The sequence below is a fragment of the Hylobates moloch genome, unplaced genomic scaffold (genome assembly GCF_009828535.3).
Source record: "Hylobates moloch isolate HMO894 unplaced genomic scaffold, HMol_V3 SCAFFOLD_19, whole genome shotgun sequence".
NCBI lineage: Eukaryota > Metazoa > Chordata > Mammalia > Primates > Hylobatidae > Hylobates > Hylobates moloch.
In genome coordinates, this window is record NW_026652294.1 from 22,615,614 (window position 1) to 22,633,563 (window position 17,950).

The 17,950-nt window shown below is 51.0% G+C and overlaps 1 protein-coding gene across 2 annotated transcripts in view; it reads left to right on the plus strand.

Annotated features, from left to right (window-relative positions):
* Positions 1-17,722, plus strand: part of TEF (TEF transcription factor, PAR bZIP family member) — a 33,119-nt gene extending 15,397 nt beyond the window's left edge. Inside the window, exons 1-4 of one of the 2 annotated variants that reach the window (XM_032138844.2) lie at positions 3,374-3,791; positions 9,195-9,512; positions 15,650-15,870; positions 17,275-17,722. In XM_032138844.2, coding sequence (XP_031994735.1) covers positions 3,635-3,791; positions 9,195-9,512; positions 15,650-15,870; positions 17,275-17,490 — 912 coding nt within the window. In that variant the 5' untranslated portion in view covers positions 3,374-3,634 and the 3' untranslated portion in view covers positions 17,491-17,722. Of the gene's footprint in view, positions 1-3,373; positions 3,792-9,194; positions 9,513-15,649; positions 15,871-17,274 lie in introns of those variants that run through there. The other variant, XM_032138846.2, reaches the window with a different exon arrangement.
* Positions 17,723-17,950: the final 228 nt, after the last annotated feature.

The following is a 17,950-nucleotide window of genomic DNA, read 5'->3' on the forward strand; positions in this document are numbered from 1 at the left end:
GTCTCGCTCTGTTGCCCAGGCTGGAGTGCAGTGGCGCGATCTCGGCTCACTGCAAGCTCCGCCTCCCGGGTTCACGCCATTCTCCTGCCTCAACCTCCCGAGTAGCTGGGACTACAGGTGCCCGCCACCACACCCAGCTAATTTTTTGTATTTTTTAGTAGAGACAGGGTTTCGCTGTGTCAGCCAGGATGGTCTCGATCTCCTGATCTTGTGATCCTCCCGCCTCGGCCTCCCAAAGTGCTGGGATTACAGGCCTGAGCCACTGTGCCCGGCTATATTCTTAATAGAGACAGGGTTTCAACATGTTGGCCAGGCTGGTCTCGAACTCCTGACCTCAGGTGATCCGCCTGCCTCAGCCTCCCAAAGTGCTGGCATTACATGGGTGAGCCACCACACCCGGCCCCTGTATTGGTTTAATCAGTTTCCTTGGAATGTCCTTTGTCTAGGTTAGCTTCCCCTAAAGATGTTTAAGTTTTGCCACATACAGAATTCTCACTAACAATTCTACAACACAACAAATTTTCTGTACACGATTTACTATTTTCACTACAGACAGTGACACAGGCACCATACTAACCTCTGGGATAATGGATATGCCAACCAGTTTTAATAAAATTATGAAAACTACATTTGTTGAAGGTTTGCAACTGTGCGCCTACGCAAATTGGCTCACAGAAACCCCGTAAGGTAGGCCAGGCGCGGTGGCTCACGCCTGTAATCCCAGCACTTTGGGAGACCCAGGCGGGTGGATCACCTGAGGTCAGGAGTTCGAGACAAGCCTGGCCAATGTGGTGAAACCTGTCTCTACAAAAAACACAAAAAATTAGGCGGGCACGGTGGCGGGCGCCTGTAGTCCCAGCTACTCCGGAGGCTTAGGCAGGAGAATGGCGGGAACCCGGGAGGCAGAGCTTGCAGTTAGCCCAGATCCCGCCATTGCACTCCAGCCTGGTCGACAGAGTGAGACTTCGTCTCGGAAAAAAAGAAAAAAAAAAAATTAGTCGTATGTGGTGGTGCACGCCTGTAATCCCAGCTACTCAGGAGGCTGAGGCAGGAGAATCGCTTGAACTCAGGAGGCAGAGGTTGCAGTGAGCCGAGATCCCGCCATTGCACTCCAGCCTGGGCAACAAGGGCGAAACTCCATCACAAAAACAAAAACAAAACAAACAAACAAACAAACAAACAAAAAAAACCACCATAAGGTAGAGCCTGCCCTAACTCCATTTGGCATAAAAGGAAAAGAAGCGGGGCGTGGTGGCTCATGCCTGTAATCCCAGCACTTTGGGATGCCGAGGCAGGCAGATCACATTAAGTCAGGAGTTCAAGACCAGCCTGACCAACATGGAGAAACCCCATCTCTACTAAAAATACAAAATTAGCCGGGCGTGGTGACGCATGTCTGTAATCCCAACTATTCGGGAGGCTGCAGCAGGAGAATCGCTTGAACCCGGGAGGGGGAGGTTGCGGTGAGCCGAGATCGCGCCATTGCACTCCAGCCTGGGCAACAACAGCAAAACTCCGTCTCAAAAAAAAAAAAAAGAAAAGGAGGCCTGAAAAGGTAAAGCAATTGAGGCATCAGATTCAGAAAATGACTGAGGTTCAATTAGAGTGGCAGTGAGAGCTTGAATTTTGGAATCAGACCCATCATACTGTCTCTACCACCACCCAAAGTCCTTAAAATCTCTTGCTTTCCAGGCCTGGTCAGCTACCCAACTTCTTTTTCCTCTTCACCCCCCCGGCAAAATTATTATTATTTTTTTTTTTTTTGAGATGGAGTCTCCCTCTGTCGCCCAGGCTTCACTGCAGTGGCGTGATCTCAGCTCCCTACAACCTCCACCTCCCAGGTTCAAACGATTCTCCTGCCTCAGCTTCCCCAGTAGCTGGGATTACAGGCGCCAGCCACCACGCCCGTCTAATTATTTCTGTACTTACAGTAGTGTCGGAGTTTCGCCCTGTTGGCCAGGCTGGTCTCGAACTCCTGACCTCAGGTGATCCGCCGTCTCGGCCTCCCAAAGTGCCGGGATTACAGGCGTGAGTCACCAAGCCCAGCCCCAGCAAAATTCTGATTGCATCAGCTTGATAACTTTCAGCTGGCTGTGGGTGTTTGGCTCATGCATCTACCCCCTGAACCAAGGACTATCACTATACCACCCCCTCAACCCCTCCTGCTAGAAGGGCTGGGCCACTGTAGGGATGCTGGATAAACAAGCCAAGCTCTCTGTCTTCGGGAGTTAAGCGGGGAGTCTAATGTTGCCTGGGTTTGCAGCAGAGGCTGATCTGTACTGTAAAGACGTACAAAGTTCTGAGCGCTGTTTAGAAGCAGCTTTACATTTGTGTACCGCTCCACATATTACATTTTTACAGATTTCTGCGAACTCCCGGGGAGGCTTTATATTTTAAGAGAGGAGGTGGTTCTCCCACAAAATGTGGCATCGGTACCGGTACCTGGTGTCGAGGTTTTTGTTTTCTAGGTAAAAGAAGGGAGTCCTAGAAAGGAAAATAATTTCACATCTGTTTGGGACTGTAGAGATTCTCTAGCCCAACCTCTCAATTTTATGGCCGAGGAAACAAACTCCAGTGAAGCAACCGGACTTTCCCAAGGTCATAAGCTAGTAAGTGGGAGGGCGGAAACATGTACCCGGGCCCTGGCTCAGGACAGAGCCTCAGGAATGCTCCCTCCACGCTAGTGTTTATCTGGATGCGTGAGCAACCCGACACCCCGCTCTAGGGCGGCCAAGCCTGCTCAGACCATCCCTACGACTCGGCAGGTCGCGGTCCCTGGCTCTGCCCTCAGGCGACCTCTGGGTCGCGTGGGAGCAGAAGTGCGGGCTAGGCTCTGTGTCCCTGTCCCGCGACCCTAGACAGAGTCCCCAGAACAAAGAGACCCCGCCCTCCCTTCCCCTCCCGCCCCGCCGCAGCCCCGCACGTGCGGCGCCTCGTGCACCGCCCCGGGCCCCGCCCCCACCCTCCATTGGCTGTTCCCGCGCCTTCCTCCCCTGCCCCCTCCCCCCGCGACCAGACTCGGCTGCGGCTCCACGTGACCCGCGGGGGGCGGCCACGCCGCGCGAGCAGGAGCTCGGATAGGTCTCCTTGGCCGGTCTGGCCGCTCCGAGCTCCGCCCCTCTTCGGTGGCGCGTCCGGAAGGTTGCGAGTCGGGGACAAGAGGGAGAGGCTGCCGTGGTTGGGGAGGGCAAGGGTTATGAAGAGGGCGGTGAAGGGGGAACACTGGTAGGAGGGAAGGGACCGCGCCGAGAAAGGCCTACGACAACTCCAACAGGCGCCAATCAGGGGACACAGGGGCGGCGGGGCGGGGCGTCCGCGGGGGTCCTCACCTGGTTCCGCACGTGTCTGTCTTATCCCGGCTGCCCGACCAATCACGGCCCGAGGATCTGCGCCTGCCCCTCTCGCAGGCTGGGCCAATCCAGAGCCACGATCCGGGGAAGCTGGCCTGGACTCATGAATAATTAATATGCCAGAGCCGGTCTGCAGGCGGGGTAGCGATGGAGGGAGGCGGGGGCGCCGTTGGGCGCCTGCGCAGTAGCTGCCCGTGTCGGCAGCTGCAGCGGGTCGCACGGCTCCGGCCCATCTCGAGGGGCGGGCGGGGGAGGCAAGGCGCGCAAGCCGAGTCCGGGGCACGATGTCCGACGCGGGCGGCGGAAAGAGGCCGCCTGTGGACCCGCAGGCAGGACCCGGTCCGGGGCCAGGGCGCGCAGCTGGGGAAAGGGGCCTGTCGGGGTCATTCCCCCTGGTCCTGAAGAAGCTGATGGAGAACCCCCCGCGCGAGGCGCGCCTCGGTGAGGGCGGGGCGGGGGAGGCTGTAGGTCAGGGAGCAGTGGTCCAGCGGAGGGGGATGGGGCCAGCATGACCAAGAGCCTGGAGGACGAGGCCGGGGGGCTGGGGACAGAGGGTCAGGGGCGAGCTGAGACGGTGGGTCTGGCGGGAGAGGGTGGAGGGGGGGTTTTGAGGAGGCGGAAGGCGATCGGGAGCAGTCACTTAAATGACGCTCCAGGGCCCCTCCCCCGGGGCCACCTGCATCGGAGTCACTCGGGATGCCTGTTTAAAATGCCGGTTCCTGCGCCCCACCCAATCTGCGGTCACCAGGACAGGGGTCTTGCATTTTAAGGAGCACCCCGCCGCACCCCCATTATTTTCCAAGTACACGAAAGTTTAGGAAGCGCAGGTCTAGGGTAGCGGACTGTCATCGTACCTGGTCTTACCCCTCCCGGGGGGGGACCTGGCTTCCTCCTTGGGTGTGAGTAGCCCAGCTACTAGGTCCACGCGGGAGCCTTTCTGTTGAGGGGCTTCTGCTGAGCGGGTCGAAGGGGTGTGGGCGAGGAGTGCGGGGCGCCTTGGGAGGGGAGTTTTGGGCCAAGCAGGGAAACGATGAGGGTCAGATGAGGCCGCTGAGGCCCTTCGCCTGGTTGGCTGGGGCTGACCCTAGACTCTGGGGCCACGGCGGCAGGACTGGAGCTTCATCTTTTTGCCTAGGCCACGAACGTCCCTGGGGTGTATGTGGAAAGCAGGTCTGGCCTTGTTTTCAGCCCTGGGAGATGGGGTGCAGGGAGCAGCAGGAGGGCCGCCTGAGGTGGGGTTGTGGGTGCACTGAGGTATACTTTGAGTGTGAGACCTTTGCATTTCCGAGAGCCATCAGTAATTCAGGGTTTGGGAAAGGGATAGGCCTTCGAGAGTTGTCTGGCCTGGGGAATGGATTTTCTTTTTTAAAATGCCATTTCTCTTCCTTTCCTGGGTGTGTTTTGAGGCTCCCATCCCTGTGGCTGTCACTGTTGAGTTATAAATAGCTTCAGCACATCAGGTGAGGCCAGCCTCTCTCCTCCTGCTTTGGGACCTCATGTGCACAAACCCTTTTGTTTGTTTTTGAGACGATGCTTTGTTCCAAATCTGGGGCTGAGACAAGCTGCAGGGAGAGGTGTACAGATCTGACAGTTTCTTGTTTGAAATTACCAGGTAGTAACCATCCATAACAAGAATTCTACCCGATATTCATAGAGTGCTCACAAAGCACGCTGACATCATCTTATTTCATTAACAGTCCTAGAAGGTATTCTCCCCACTTCCCAGATGAGGAAAATTGAGGCTCAGGGAGGTGAGGGTGCTTCCTCAAGGTCACACAGCTAGACCTTTTGACTCTCAGTTTGGTGCTCTTTCTACTGTATCACGCTGGCAGCCACTGTTGCATGACCTGAGTGATGGACTAGTCCTTTATCTCTTACAATTTAAAATTCCACCTTACAAAAACACTGATTTAAAGTATCCCTCATTGCTTAGGCCAGGCAAAACCTGGAACTTATTGTTGCCTGTCTTTCTGTATGGCTGCTTTTCTATCTCCTGCCTTCTCCTGCCTCCTTTGATCCCAAATGACCCCACCCGACATGGGTCACAGTCATTTTTGAACAGAGTGAGGAGTCCAGATCTCAGGGAAGGAGAGCAGGAAGGCCATCTGGCCCACCCAGCCCACCAAAGCTTGACTTTCTTACTTCCCAGTTGGTTTTAAACTAAAGCCTGGTATAGAAAGCAGTTGCAGGAATTCAGGTTAATTTGTATTAGAAAGCTATGACCAAGTTGTTTGTTAAAACCTCCACCTTCTTAACTCACTGGGTGTGTTCATTTTTATTGGACCAACAAGCTGCTATTTGGTCTGGGAGTCCATGCGTGACTGGTTTATTTCCAACTTAATCATATTTGATTTCTCCTTTTCACTTATAAATCCAGAGTTCAAAATTGTCTCCCTCAATTTTGAAAACCCATCATGAGCTTGTCATGATTTTATCTCCCACTTCCCTGATTAGTCTCCCTGTCACTTTGATTTCCTTCCAACTTTGTCACATTGCTCTCTTGTCTTTTTTTAATTGCCCTCTCTTGGATATCCACATGTGTAACTTTGTGACTGAGACAATTGGGTAGATCCAGTCCCCACTAATTGATTAGTTTTGCTTTGAATAGGGGCAGTCTTTCTTCTTCAGCTCCACCACTCTCCTTCCTCCCAGAAAACCTGCCTTCAGTCTTTTCTGCTTATTCAGGGATAAAGATCTCTTGAAATGGTTGCTCTCAAAAGGGTCCTGAAAAGACAGCTCCAGACCCTTTCTAATAAACCTAACCTAAATCTGTTTGCAAATCCAATATTCTACAGTTAGTATATATATTTTCCCGTAGTCCACCATCTGCCTACCCCTTGTTGGGCCCTTGAGATCTATAAATAAATCAGTTCATACCTTCAGTGAGCCCACAGTAACAATGATGCCTACAGTGTGCCAGGAACACCGTAAAGACACTTTTTTTTCCTATCGAGACGGACTTTCGCTCTCGTTGTCCAGGCTGGAGTGTAGTGGTACAGTCTCGTCTCACTACAAACCTCCGCCTCCAAGGTTCAAGCAATTCTCCTGCCTCAGCCTCCCAAGTAGCTGGGATTACAGGCATGCACCACTATTCCTGGCTGATTTTTTGTATTTTTAGTAGAGACGGGGTTTCACCATGTTGGTCAGACTGGTCTCAAACTCCTGACCTCAGGTCAGGTCAGGAATCACCATTCTCCCGCCTCGGACTCCCAAAGTGCTAAGATTACAGGCGTGAGCCACTGCGCATGGCTGTAAAGACACTTTCAAATGTTATCTCTGGCCAGGCGCTGTGGCTCATGCCTGTAATCCCAGCACTTTGGGAGGCCAAGGTGGGTGGATCACCTGAGGTCAGGAGTTCGAGACCAGCCTGACCAACATGGAGAAACCTCATCTCTACTAAAACAAAATTAGCCGGGCATGGTAGCACATGCCTGTAATCCCAGCTACTTGGGAGGGTGAGGCAGGAGAATCGCTTGAACACGGGAGGTGAAGGTTGTGATGAGCTGAGACCGCACCATTGCACTCCAGCCTGGGCAACAAGGGCGAAACTCCTTCTCAAAAAAAAAAAAAAAGTTATTTCTAATCTTCACCAAAGAAACAGCTTTATCCTAATGTACAGTGGAGGATACCAAGGCTCAGAGAGGTTAAGTAACATGGCTAAGGTCACACATCAAACAGCAAGTGGCAAAAATGGGACTCCTCCCTGGGCTGGGTTGCTGTGGAGAAGCATAACTGGAGGTAACAGGACAGGGGAACACAAAAGTTCTTGGCCTGAAGATCTCAGCCCTTTCTAAGCTAAGGTATCAGGAAAGGTCAGAGACTCCATTTCTTTCCTTGTAGTCTCCTGCAGATGCTAATCCTACAGCCTATTTTGTTTTTGTTTTTTTGTGGCGGAGTTTCGCTCTTTGTGGCCCAGGCTTGGGGTGCAGTGGCATGATCTTGGCTCACTGCAACCTCTGCCTCTCAGGTTCAAGTGATTCTCCTGTCTCAGCCTCCCGAGTAGCTGAGATTACAGGCGCCCGCCACCATGCCCAACTAATTTTTGTATTTTTAGTAGAGATAGGGTTTCCCCATGTTGGCCAGGCTGGTCTCAAACTCCTGACCTCAGGTGATCTGCCCGCCTCAGCCTCCCAAAGTGCTGGGATTACAGGGGTGAGCCACCGCCCCCGGCACCCGGCTAATTTTTCTATTTTTAGAAGAGACAAGGATTCACCATGTTGGCCCGGCTGGTCTCGAACTCCTGACCTCAGGGGATCCACTCGCCTGGGCCTCCCAAAGTACTGGGATTGCAATCCTGACCCACCGCACCTGGCCAGTGCTACGGGCTATTCTGAATTAACCCTGTGGCCGGGTGCAATGGCTCACGCTTGTAATGCCATCACTTTGGGACGCCGAGGCAGGTCGATCACCTGAGGTCAGAAGTTCAAGACCAGCCTGGCCAACGTGGTGAAACCCCTGTCTCTACTAAATACAAAAAAAATTAATCAGGCGTGGTGCCACATGCCTATAATCTCAGCTACTTGGGAGGCTGAGGCAGGAGAATCGCTTGAACCAGGGAGGCGGAGGTTGCAGTGAGCCTAGATTGTGCCATTGCATTCCAGCCTGGGCAACAGAGCGAAACTCCGTCTCAAAAAAAAAAAAGGCTGGGCGTGGTGGCTCATGCCTGTAATCCCAACATTTTGGGAGGCTGAGGCAGGTGGATCACCTGAGGTCAGGAGTTTGAGACCAGCCTGGCCAACATGGTGAAACTCTGTCTCTACTGAAAATACAAAAAATTAGCTGGGCGTGGTGGCAGGCTCCTGTAATCCCAGCTACTCGGGAGGCTGAGACAGGAGAATTGCTTGAACCCAGGAGGCAGAGGTTGCAGTGAGCTGAGATTGTGCCATTGTACACCAGCCTAAGCAACAAGAGTGAAACTCCATCTGAAATAAATAAATAAAATAAAATAAAACAGGCCAGGCACAGTGGCTCATGCCTGTAATCCCAGCACTTTGGCGGGTAGATCACCTAAGCTCAGGAGTTCGAGACTAGCCTGGCCAACATGGTAAAACCCCATCTATACTAAAAATACAAAAAATAGCTGGGCATGGTGGCACACGCCTGTAATCCCAGCTACTCGGGAGTCTGAGGCGTGAGAATCGCTTGAATCCAGGAGGTGGAGGTTGCAGTGAGCCGAAATTGGGTCACTGCACTCCAGCCTGGACGACGAGCAAAATACTGTCTCAAAATAATAAAAAATAAAATAAAATGAATAATGAATTAACCCTATGATTGCTTAAGGTCTCAGAGCATGTGGTGAGCCTTCTGGGAAGGCCAGGTATGGATGAGGATGGGATGCCGTGTCTAAAGGAAAACAGCCAGGCCCGGTTCAAGTGCGAGATTCGAACTGGAGAATAGAGTGGGTTCTTGAAATGCATGGGTTGAGGCTGGGCACGGTGGCTCACGGCTGTAATCCCAGCACTTTGGGAGGCCGAGGCGGGTGGATCACGAGGTCAGGAGATCGAGACCATCCTGGCTAACACGGTGAAACCCCGTCTCTACTAAAAATACAAAAAATTAGCCGGGCGAGGTGGCGGGCGCCTGTAGTCCCAGCTACTTGGGAGGCTGAGGCAGGAGAATGGTGTGAACCCCGGGGGGCAGAGCCTGCAGTGAGCCGAGATCGCACCACTGCACTCCAGCCTGGGCGACAGCGAGACTCTGTCTCAAAAAAAAAAAAAAAAAAAAAATGCATGGGTTGGAATCGGGGCTCTGAGAAAGGGGCCAGGCCTGTGAGGCTTACTGCCCACTTCCTGGGATCGAGTTACTCTCCTGGGTGGTATTTCATCACAGATTTTGTTTCTGCAGATAAGGAAAAGGGGAAGGAAAAGCTGGAGGAGGACGAGGCCGCAGCCGCCAGCACCATGGCTGTCTCAGCCTCCCTCATGCCACCCATCTGGGATAAGACCATCCCATATGACGGCGAATCTTTCCACCTGGAGTACATGGACCTGGACGAGTTCCTGCTGGAGAATGGCATCCCCGCCAGCCCCACCCACCTGGCCCACAACCTGCTGCTGCCTGTAGCAGAGCTAGAAGGGAAGGAGTCTGCCAGCTCTTCCACAGCATCCCCACCATCCTCCTCCACTGCCATCTTTCAGCCCTCCGAAACCGTGTCCAGCACAGGTTGGTGAAAGGCCATCGAGCAGGGCCACCTGTCCCATCCAGGGAAGTCCATTTCCCACCGAGGGCTGCTTGTGTCCATGTACCCAGTGAGTCCCTTCTCTGAGGGGAGGTCCTGGTGGGGCTGCAGTGTGGAGAAACTTCACTCCCCACCCTTCCACCCAGTTCCCCAAGGCTGGAGATAAAAAAACCTTTCTGTTGGTTGCTGTGCTGCAAACAGTCAGGACGGGACCTTCCAGGCCAAAGCATTACAGGTTAGAAATCCCATTCTGCATTTCCTCAATGCTGCTCTTTTTTTTTTTTTTTTTTTTTTTTGAGGAGTCTTGCTCTGTTGCCCAGGCTAGAGTGCAGTGGAGCAATCTCGGCTCACTGCCACCTCCACCTCCTGGGTTCAAGCAATGCTGTGCCTCAGCCTCCTGAGTAGCTGGGATTACAGGCACCAGCCACCACGCCTGGCTAATTTTTGTATTTTTCAGTAGAGACAGGGTTTTACCATGTTGGCCAGGCTGGTCTTGAACTCCTAACCTCTGGTGATCCGCCCGCCTCAGCCTCCCAAAGTGCTGGGATTACAGGCTTAAGCTACCACGCACAGCCTTAATTTTTGTATTTTTAGTAGAGATGGGGTTTTGCCATATTTGTCAGGCTGGTCTTGGCTCACTGCAAACTCCATCTCCCAGATTGAAGCGATTTTTATTTTTAGTAGAAATGGGGTTTTGCCATATTTGTCAGGCTGGTCTTGAACTCCTGACCTCAGGTGATTGACCCACCTTGGCCTCCCAAAGTGGGGAGTGCTTTCTTTGTCCCAGGGCATAAGCAGTATTCAAATGCTACCTCCATTACCTACTAGCCTGGGCAATAGAGTGAGACGCCATCTCAAAAAAAAAAAAAAAAAAGCAATCATTCCTACCACCTGGCCAGGACAGACATCATCTTCAGAGTCTGTCCTTACTCCTCCTCCTTTTACATTTTGTCTCTGGGGGTTTGTTTTCATGCCCCTTGGACACAAACCTACCAAAGGAGACATGGCTCCTGTTTCAGGGGTTCTGCAAAGCTTTCTGCAGGCTCCGAGGCATACAGGCTGATAGCTCCTGCCAGCCGGTATGTCACCCCAGTAATCCACACCCAGTAAGTTCTCATACTCTTTTTTTTTTCTTTTTATTATGGAAATTTTTTCAAACAAAATACAAAAGTAGGAGACGACTATAATGAACCTCTATGTAACCATCACCCAGCTTCAACAATTCTCAACTCAGAAGTAGTTATTTTCAATCAAATTATAAGTATTTCAATATGTATCTAAAATATAAGGGTTCTTTTAAAAAGACATAACGAAAATACTAGTTTTACATCTAAAGTTGACAATAAATCCATCAACATTCAGATTTCCAAAGTTGTCTCATAAACGGTATTTTACAGGCTGGGTGCAGTGGCTCACGTCTGTAATCCCAGCACTTTGGGAGGTCGAGGCGGGCAGATCACCGAGGTCAGGAGATAGAGACCATCCTGGTTAACACGGTGCAACCCCGTCTCTACTAAAAAGTACAAAAAATTAGCCGGGTGTGGTGGCGGGTGCCTATAGTGCCAACCGCTCAGGAGGCTGAGGCAGGAGAATGGCGTGAACCTGGGAGGCAGAGCTTGCAGTGAGCCGAGATTGCACCACTGCACTCCAGCCTGGGCGACAGAGCAAGACTCCGTCTCAAAAAAAAAAAAAAAAGAAAAGAAAAAGAAAAAAGAAAGATCGAGACCATCCTGGCCAACATGGTGAAACCTCGACTCTACTAAAAATACAAAAATTAGCTGGGTGTGGTGGTGCGTGTCTGTAATCCTAGCTACTCGGGAGGCTGAGGCAGGAAAATCACTTGAACCCAGGAGGTGGAGGTTGCAGTGAGCTGAGATGGCGCCACTGCACTCCAGCCTGGTGACAGTGCGAGACTGCATCTCAAAATAAATAAATAAAAGTTTGTTTTTTTTTTTTGTAGAGTCAGGATATTGCTATGTTGCCCTGGCTGGTTTCAAATTCATGGCCTTAAACAGTCCTCCCACCTGGGCCTCCGAAAGTGTGGGTTGAGATTACAGGCATGAGCCACTACACCCAGCTGCTTTGTTAAGTTTCATTGCTGAATAGTAGTCTGTTGTACTAACATACCACAGTTTATCCATTTAACCGTTGAAGAACATTCTGATTTTGGTTATGAATAATGCTGCCATGAACATTCATGTGCATGTCTTTTTTGTTTGTTTGTTTTGAGACGGAGTCTTGCTTTTGTTGCCCAGGCTGGAGTGCAGTGGCGGGGTCTCAGCTCACTGCAACCTCCGCCTCCCGGGTTTAAGCGATTCTCCTGCCTCAGCCTCCCAGGTAGCTGGTATTACAGGCGTGCGCCACCATTCCTGGCTTATTTTTGTAGAGACAGGGTTTCGCCGTGTTGGCCAGGTTGGTCTCAAACTCCTGACCTCAGGTGATCCACCTGCCTCAGCCTCCCAAAGTTCTGGGATTACAAGTGTGAGCCACCATGCCGGGCCCATCTACATGTCTTTTGGTAAATATGTATATGTGTTTCTTTTGGGCATTTGCTTAGGAAGAAAATGGCTAGGTCATTGGACATGCATATGTTCAGCTTGTGTAGACCCTGCCAAATAGTGTACAAAGTTGTTATATCCATTTGTTCTTCCACCAGCAGGGCATTGGAGTTCCAAAGTCAGCCTTTGATTTTAATTTTGACATCTTTTGTAATGGTGGACCTATGAGAGAATTATATTTCAGGCAAGTTACCAACAGATCTATTCCCTTTCCCTCTTCTTCCAGCAAAGTCATTTTAAGGTCTCATTGTCATCTTTATTTATTTATTTATTTTTAAGACAGAGTCTCACTCTGTCGCCCACACTGGAGTGCAGTGGTGCGATCTCGGCTCACTGCAACCTCCGCCTCCCGGGTTCAAGTGATTCTTCTGCCTCAGCCTCCTGAGTAGCTGGGAATACAGGCGCCCACCACCACACCTGGCTAATTTTTGTATTTTCAGTAGAGACAGGGTTTCACTGTGTTGGCCAGGCTGGTCTTGAACTCCTGACCTCAGATGATCCACCTGCCTCGGAAAGTGCTGGGATTACAGGCATGAGCCACTGCGCTCAGCCCTCATTGTCATTTTCTAGAATTTGTTCGTAGAGGTATCCACTGGGAAATGAGAATTCCTCAAAATCTTGTCCCCAGGCCTCTTTGCAAATTTTCCCCTTTTGTTTCCTGCGGCTTTCTCTTATCCTGTCCCTGAAACTTAACCACATCTTGCCACTTCGTTGTTGCTGAAGGGCACCCAGGCATGGCATCACTTTGAACAACATCATTATGTGGTCATACCTGAGCTGCTTGTCCTGCAGGTACTAGGTTTGGCATGCCCCAAACTGCCTACAGTTACCATGTGGGTCCCTGGTCATTCACTCCTCTGACACTCAGAAGTCTCTGTAATTAACCCCTGTCTAATAGGATACAATGAATTTATGTGCATAATCCGATTAAAGCCTAAGTCTGATCACGCCACACCTCTGCCCAGAGCCCTCCAGGTGTTCTATCTCAGGATAAAAGTTGGAATCAGCAGCACCATTGACATTTAGACCAGATAGATGATTTTTTTTGGGGGTTGGAGGGGTGACTGACCTATGCATTGCAGGATCTTCTTTTCTTTTTTTTTTAAGACAGTCTTGTTCTGTTGCCCAGGCTGGAGTGCAGTGGTGTGATCTCAGCTCACTGCAACCTCCGCCTCCCGGGTTCAAGCAATTCTTCTGCCTCGGCCCCCTGAGTAGCTGGGACTACAGGCGCCTGCCACCACGCCTGGCTAATTTTTCTGTTATTAGTAGAGATGGGGCTTCACCATGTTGGCCAGGATGGTCTCCATCTCTTGACCTCGTGATCCATCCACCTCAGCCTCCCAAAGTGCTGAGATTACAGCTGTGCGCCACCGCGCCTGGCCCATCTGACATTTTTATATATCGTTTTTATTTATCTTGTGTAATGCAGCTTTCCTCACTAGAATAACATTTCATGCAGGCAGGGATTTTTACCTGTTTGTTAACTGTTTTGTCTTTGCCAGGACAGTACCTGGCATATAACAGGTATTCAATAAGTATTTGTTGACTGAATAATTATTTTGTATACTCCTATCAGTAGCATTGAATAAGCTGGTCAAAGGTGTAGTTTTTCTTAATATAACTCTTATCTCTAATAACACACCACCTTGGAATTCTACAGGTGGCTTTAATCCAATCGGTGTCCACTATTAAATGGCAGCCAGGTGGGGCAGGGAAGAACAAGGAATCAGCCAGCCAGACAAAGTTTCAAATTTTAGTTCAATTGCTTATCATCTGTGTGACCCTGGGAAAACCATTTTATTTATCTGAGCGTTAGTTTCCTCATCTGGAAACTAGTTGTCATAAGACTAAATGGGGCCGGGCGCAGTGGCTCACACCTGTAATCCCAGCACTTTGGAAGGCCGGGGCAGGTGAATCACGAGGTCAGGAGATTGAGACTATCCTGGCCAACATAGTGAAACCCCGTCTCTACTAAAAATACAAAAATTAGCCGGGTGTGGTAGCGGGCGCCAGTAGTCCCAGCTACTTGGGAGGCTGAGGCAGGAGAATAGCTTGAACCCAGGAGGTCAAGGTTGCAGTGAACTGAGATCACGCCACTACACTCCACCCTGGGAGACAGAGTGAGACTCCTAAAAAAAAAAAAAAAAAAAAAAAAAAAGACTAAATGACTAGATGGCACAGTAACAGACATGTCTCAGGGACTCAAAAGTGGAACCCAGGCTGGACGTGGTAGCTCACACTTGTAATCCCAGCATTTTGGGAGGCCGAGGCGGGTGGATCACTTGAGCTCAGCAATTCAAGACCAGCCTGGTCAACATGGTGAAACCCTGTCTCTACTAAAAATACAAAAACTAGCCAGGCGTGGTGGCTCATACCTGTTGTCTCCACTACTCGGGAGGCTGAGTTGGGAATCAGTTGAACCCGGGAAGTAGAGGCTGCAGTGAGCCGAGATTGCACCACTGCACTCTAGCCTGAGTGACAGAGCAAGACTCAGTCTCAAAAAAAAAAAAAAAAAGAAAAAAAGTGGAACCTGGCCAGGTGCAGTGGCTCACACCTGTAATCTCAGCACTTTCAGAGGCTGAAGCAGGAAGATCACTTGACCCTAGGAGTTTGAGACCAGCCCTGGCAACATAATGAAACCATGTCTCTACAAAATAAAAAAAATTAGCCAGGCATGTTGGTGTGCACCTGTGGTCCCAGCTACTCAGGAGGCTGAGGCAAGAGGATCACTACTCCAGCCCAGGAGGTCGAGGCTGCAGTGAGCCATGATCATACCACTGTACTCCAGCCTAGGTGACAGAGCAAGACCCTGTCTCCAAAAAAAAAAAAAAAAAAAAATTGGAACCCATTTCCATTCTTCAGTCTGTGTCCCTGGAGAGATGCAGCTGTTTCTCATTACTGGAGATCTTGAAATCGCAGGAAGTTAAGGGAATACAAAAATTTAATGTTTTAGGCCGGGCGCAGTGGCTCATGCCTGTAATCCCAGCACTTTGGGAGGCCAAGGCAGGTGGATCACAGGGTCAGGAGATCAAGACCATCCTGGCTAACACAGTGAAACCCCATCTCTACTAAAAATACAACAAAATTAGCCAGGCGTGGTGGCGGGTGCCTGTGGTGGCAGGCACCTGTAGTCCCAGCTACTTGGGAGGCTGAGGCAGGAGAATGGCATGAACCCGGGAGGCGGAGCTTGCAACGAATCGAGATTGCGCCACTGCACTCCAGCCTGGGCGACAGAGCAAGACTCCATCTCAAAAAAATAAAATTAATGTTTTGCTTAACATTTCTGGAGGGGGTGGAAACAATTGGAAAACCCTGTCTTTTTCTAGGGCTTCTGTTTCCTTCTGAGCATTCTGTTTCTGAAGGAAATAATTCTTTGAATGTTTGTGTTGTGGAATTGAACTGTGTGCCAGTCTGGCTTAGGGGTTGGTACTGTTGGGGTTTTCTTCTCCCCAGGCGGCAGTGGCTTATGCAGCCTTGAGGTTCACCCAGGTGTTTGGGTGTGTGGCGTGGGTCTTCTCTGTCCAGTGGGCTGCTTCGGGACCACCTGTCTCTGTGTCTTTCAGAATCTTCCCTGGAGAAGGAGAGGGAGACTCCCAGTCCCATTGACCCCAACTGTGTGGAAGTGGATGTGAACTTCAATCCGGACCCTGCCGACCTGGTGCTCTCCAGTGTGCCAGGCGGGGAGCTCTTCAACCCTCGGAAGCACAAGTTTGCTGAGGAGGACCTGAAGCCCCAGCCTATGATCAAAAAGGCCAAGAAGGTCTTTGTCCCCGACGAGCAGAAGGTAACCTGGTATTCCTTATAAATAAAGATGCAATGTTGGTTCAAGGGCCTAGGGGATATGGCTCTTCACATTTGATTTTATCTGGAGAGCCTTCCCTCCTTGTGACGCCATTTGGAAAGACATGAGTTCAGTGCTTAAAGCCATGTCCTTCAGCAGTTTGGTAGAAAGAAAGGGAGTCATGTGGCATTTGGCCCCAGTGTGACTCCCTGTAGTTTCTCTCCTTCCCCGGGCCATTGGCTGTGTTGATGTTCCTGCCTCCCAGGCTGTAGCCCAGCCACTGGGCAAGAGCTCACTAGGCCACAGGAACTGGGGTTGAAAAAGTCCTTGCTTTGAAGGACAAAGGGTTGCTTGTATGTTGCCATCCCCAGGGATGAGCAAGCAGCTTTCAAGCTGGTGGTGCTGTTAGGAACTGGTGGGAAGAGAGAATTTTGCAGTTTTCCATCCTTTCCTATGAAAAACTTACAGCAAGGATTTTTCATCCAAATCTTTGGAGTCAGGCAGACCTGGGTCCAAACTCCATGTTGCCACTTGTGGCCTAGCTGTGCCTCAAGTTCCTCATCTGTAAAATGGGAGCAACTGAACCTGCCTCCCGGGGAGGTTTCTGAGACTTTAATAATGATGTGATGATCATGGTAAATATTTAGATGGTACTCACTGTAGGCCAGGCACTGATTTTTGTTTTTTTTGTTTGTTTTGTTTTTGAGACAGAGTCTCACTGTGTCACCCAGGCTGGAGTGCAGTGGCATGATCTCGGCTTACTGCAACTTCCGCCTCCCAGGTTCAACCGATTCTTGTGTCTCACCCTCCTGAATAGCTGAGATTACAGACATGCACCACCACGCCGGCTAATGTTTGTATTTTTAGTAGAGACGGGGTTTCATCATATTGGTCAGGCTGGTCTTGAACTCCTGACCTCAAGTGATCCACCTGCCTCAGCCTCCCAAAATGCTGGGATTACAGGTGTGAGCCACCACACCCGGCCTATTATTTCTCATTGTAAAGATAAGGGACCTGTGATATTGAGGGGTTAAAGTACTTGCACAGTTTCACTGCTAGTAATCTTGGAGAGCCAAGATCTGAACTCGGGGAACTAGGCCCTTACCCACAACCAACATGCCTAAGTGAGGCAAGGGTGTGGACAGTGCAATGCTTTGTGCTAGAACAGCAGGTACGAGACCTCCAGGAGATGAGTCTCCTTCTCTTCACCATGTAACGTACCAAGTAACTTGTTTCTCCTCCTGCAATGCCCTCAATGTGCCCAGGTTTGTGCTGCTCCCTCCCTGGTATCCCTGCTTTAGTTCTGGCCACACTAGATGTGTTAGGGGAATCCAGGTGGTGGGAGTGGAAAAATCGGGTTCTCTCGTGCAGAAAGACGAGAGACTCAAAGAGGGCACTTCCCTACAGGATGAAAAGTACTGGACAAGACGCAAGAAGAACAACGTGGCGGCTAAACGGTCACGGGATGCCCGGCGCTTGAAAGAGAATCAGATCACCATCCGGGCAGCCTTCCTGGAGAAGGAGAACACAGCCCTGCGGACGGAGGTGGCCGAGCTACGCAAGGAGGTGGGCAAGTGCAAGACCATCGTGTCCAAGTATGAGACCAAATACGGGCCCTTGTAACCCGTGCCCCCCGCCCGGGCGGGGCACTGCCTGCACCTCAGACCTCTGCCTGGGGGCTCCCTGAAACCCCTCACACGTGTGGAGACTTATGACTCGTCGTGGGCGCATGGTGGCGCACCTGCTGCAGGAGCGGCCACGTCTCAGCTTCATTATACCACGGCCTGCGCACGTGGCGACGTCCCTGAGGGGCCAGTCTCCTCACTGGTGGGAAACGCAAGAGAATCTGCGTAGATGGGTGACTCAGCCTTAGTTTCTATTCTTGGATGTCCCGGTTGAATCGGAAGGGGACCTCTGGAGTACACACCTCTCTCCTGGGCGCTCAGGGTCCCTGGACTCTCCCTCAGTCTCCAGCCTGGGCTGCCGAGGGCTATCTCTGCAGAATGAGTTGTGATCATTGTCACCCTATGTCTTCTCAGGTAGCAGGGCGCGTTTCCACTCAAGGTGTGTCTGTCACGCACCT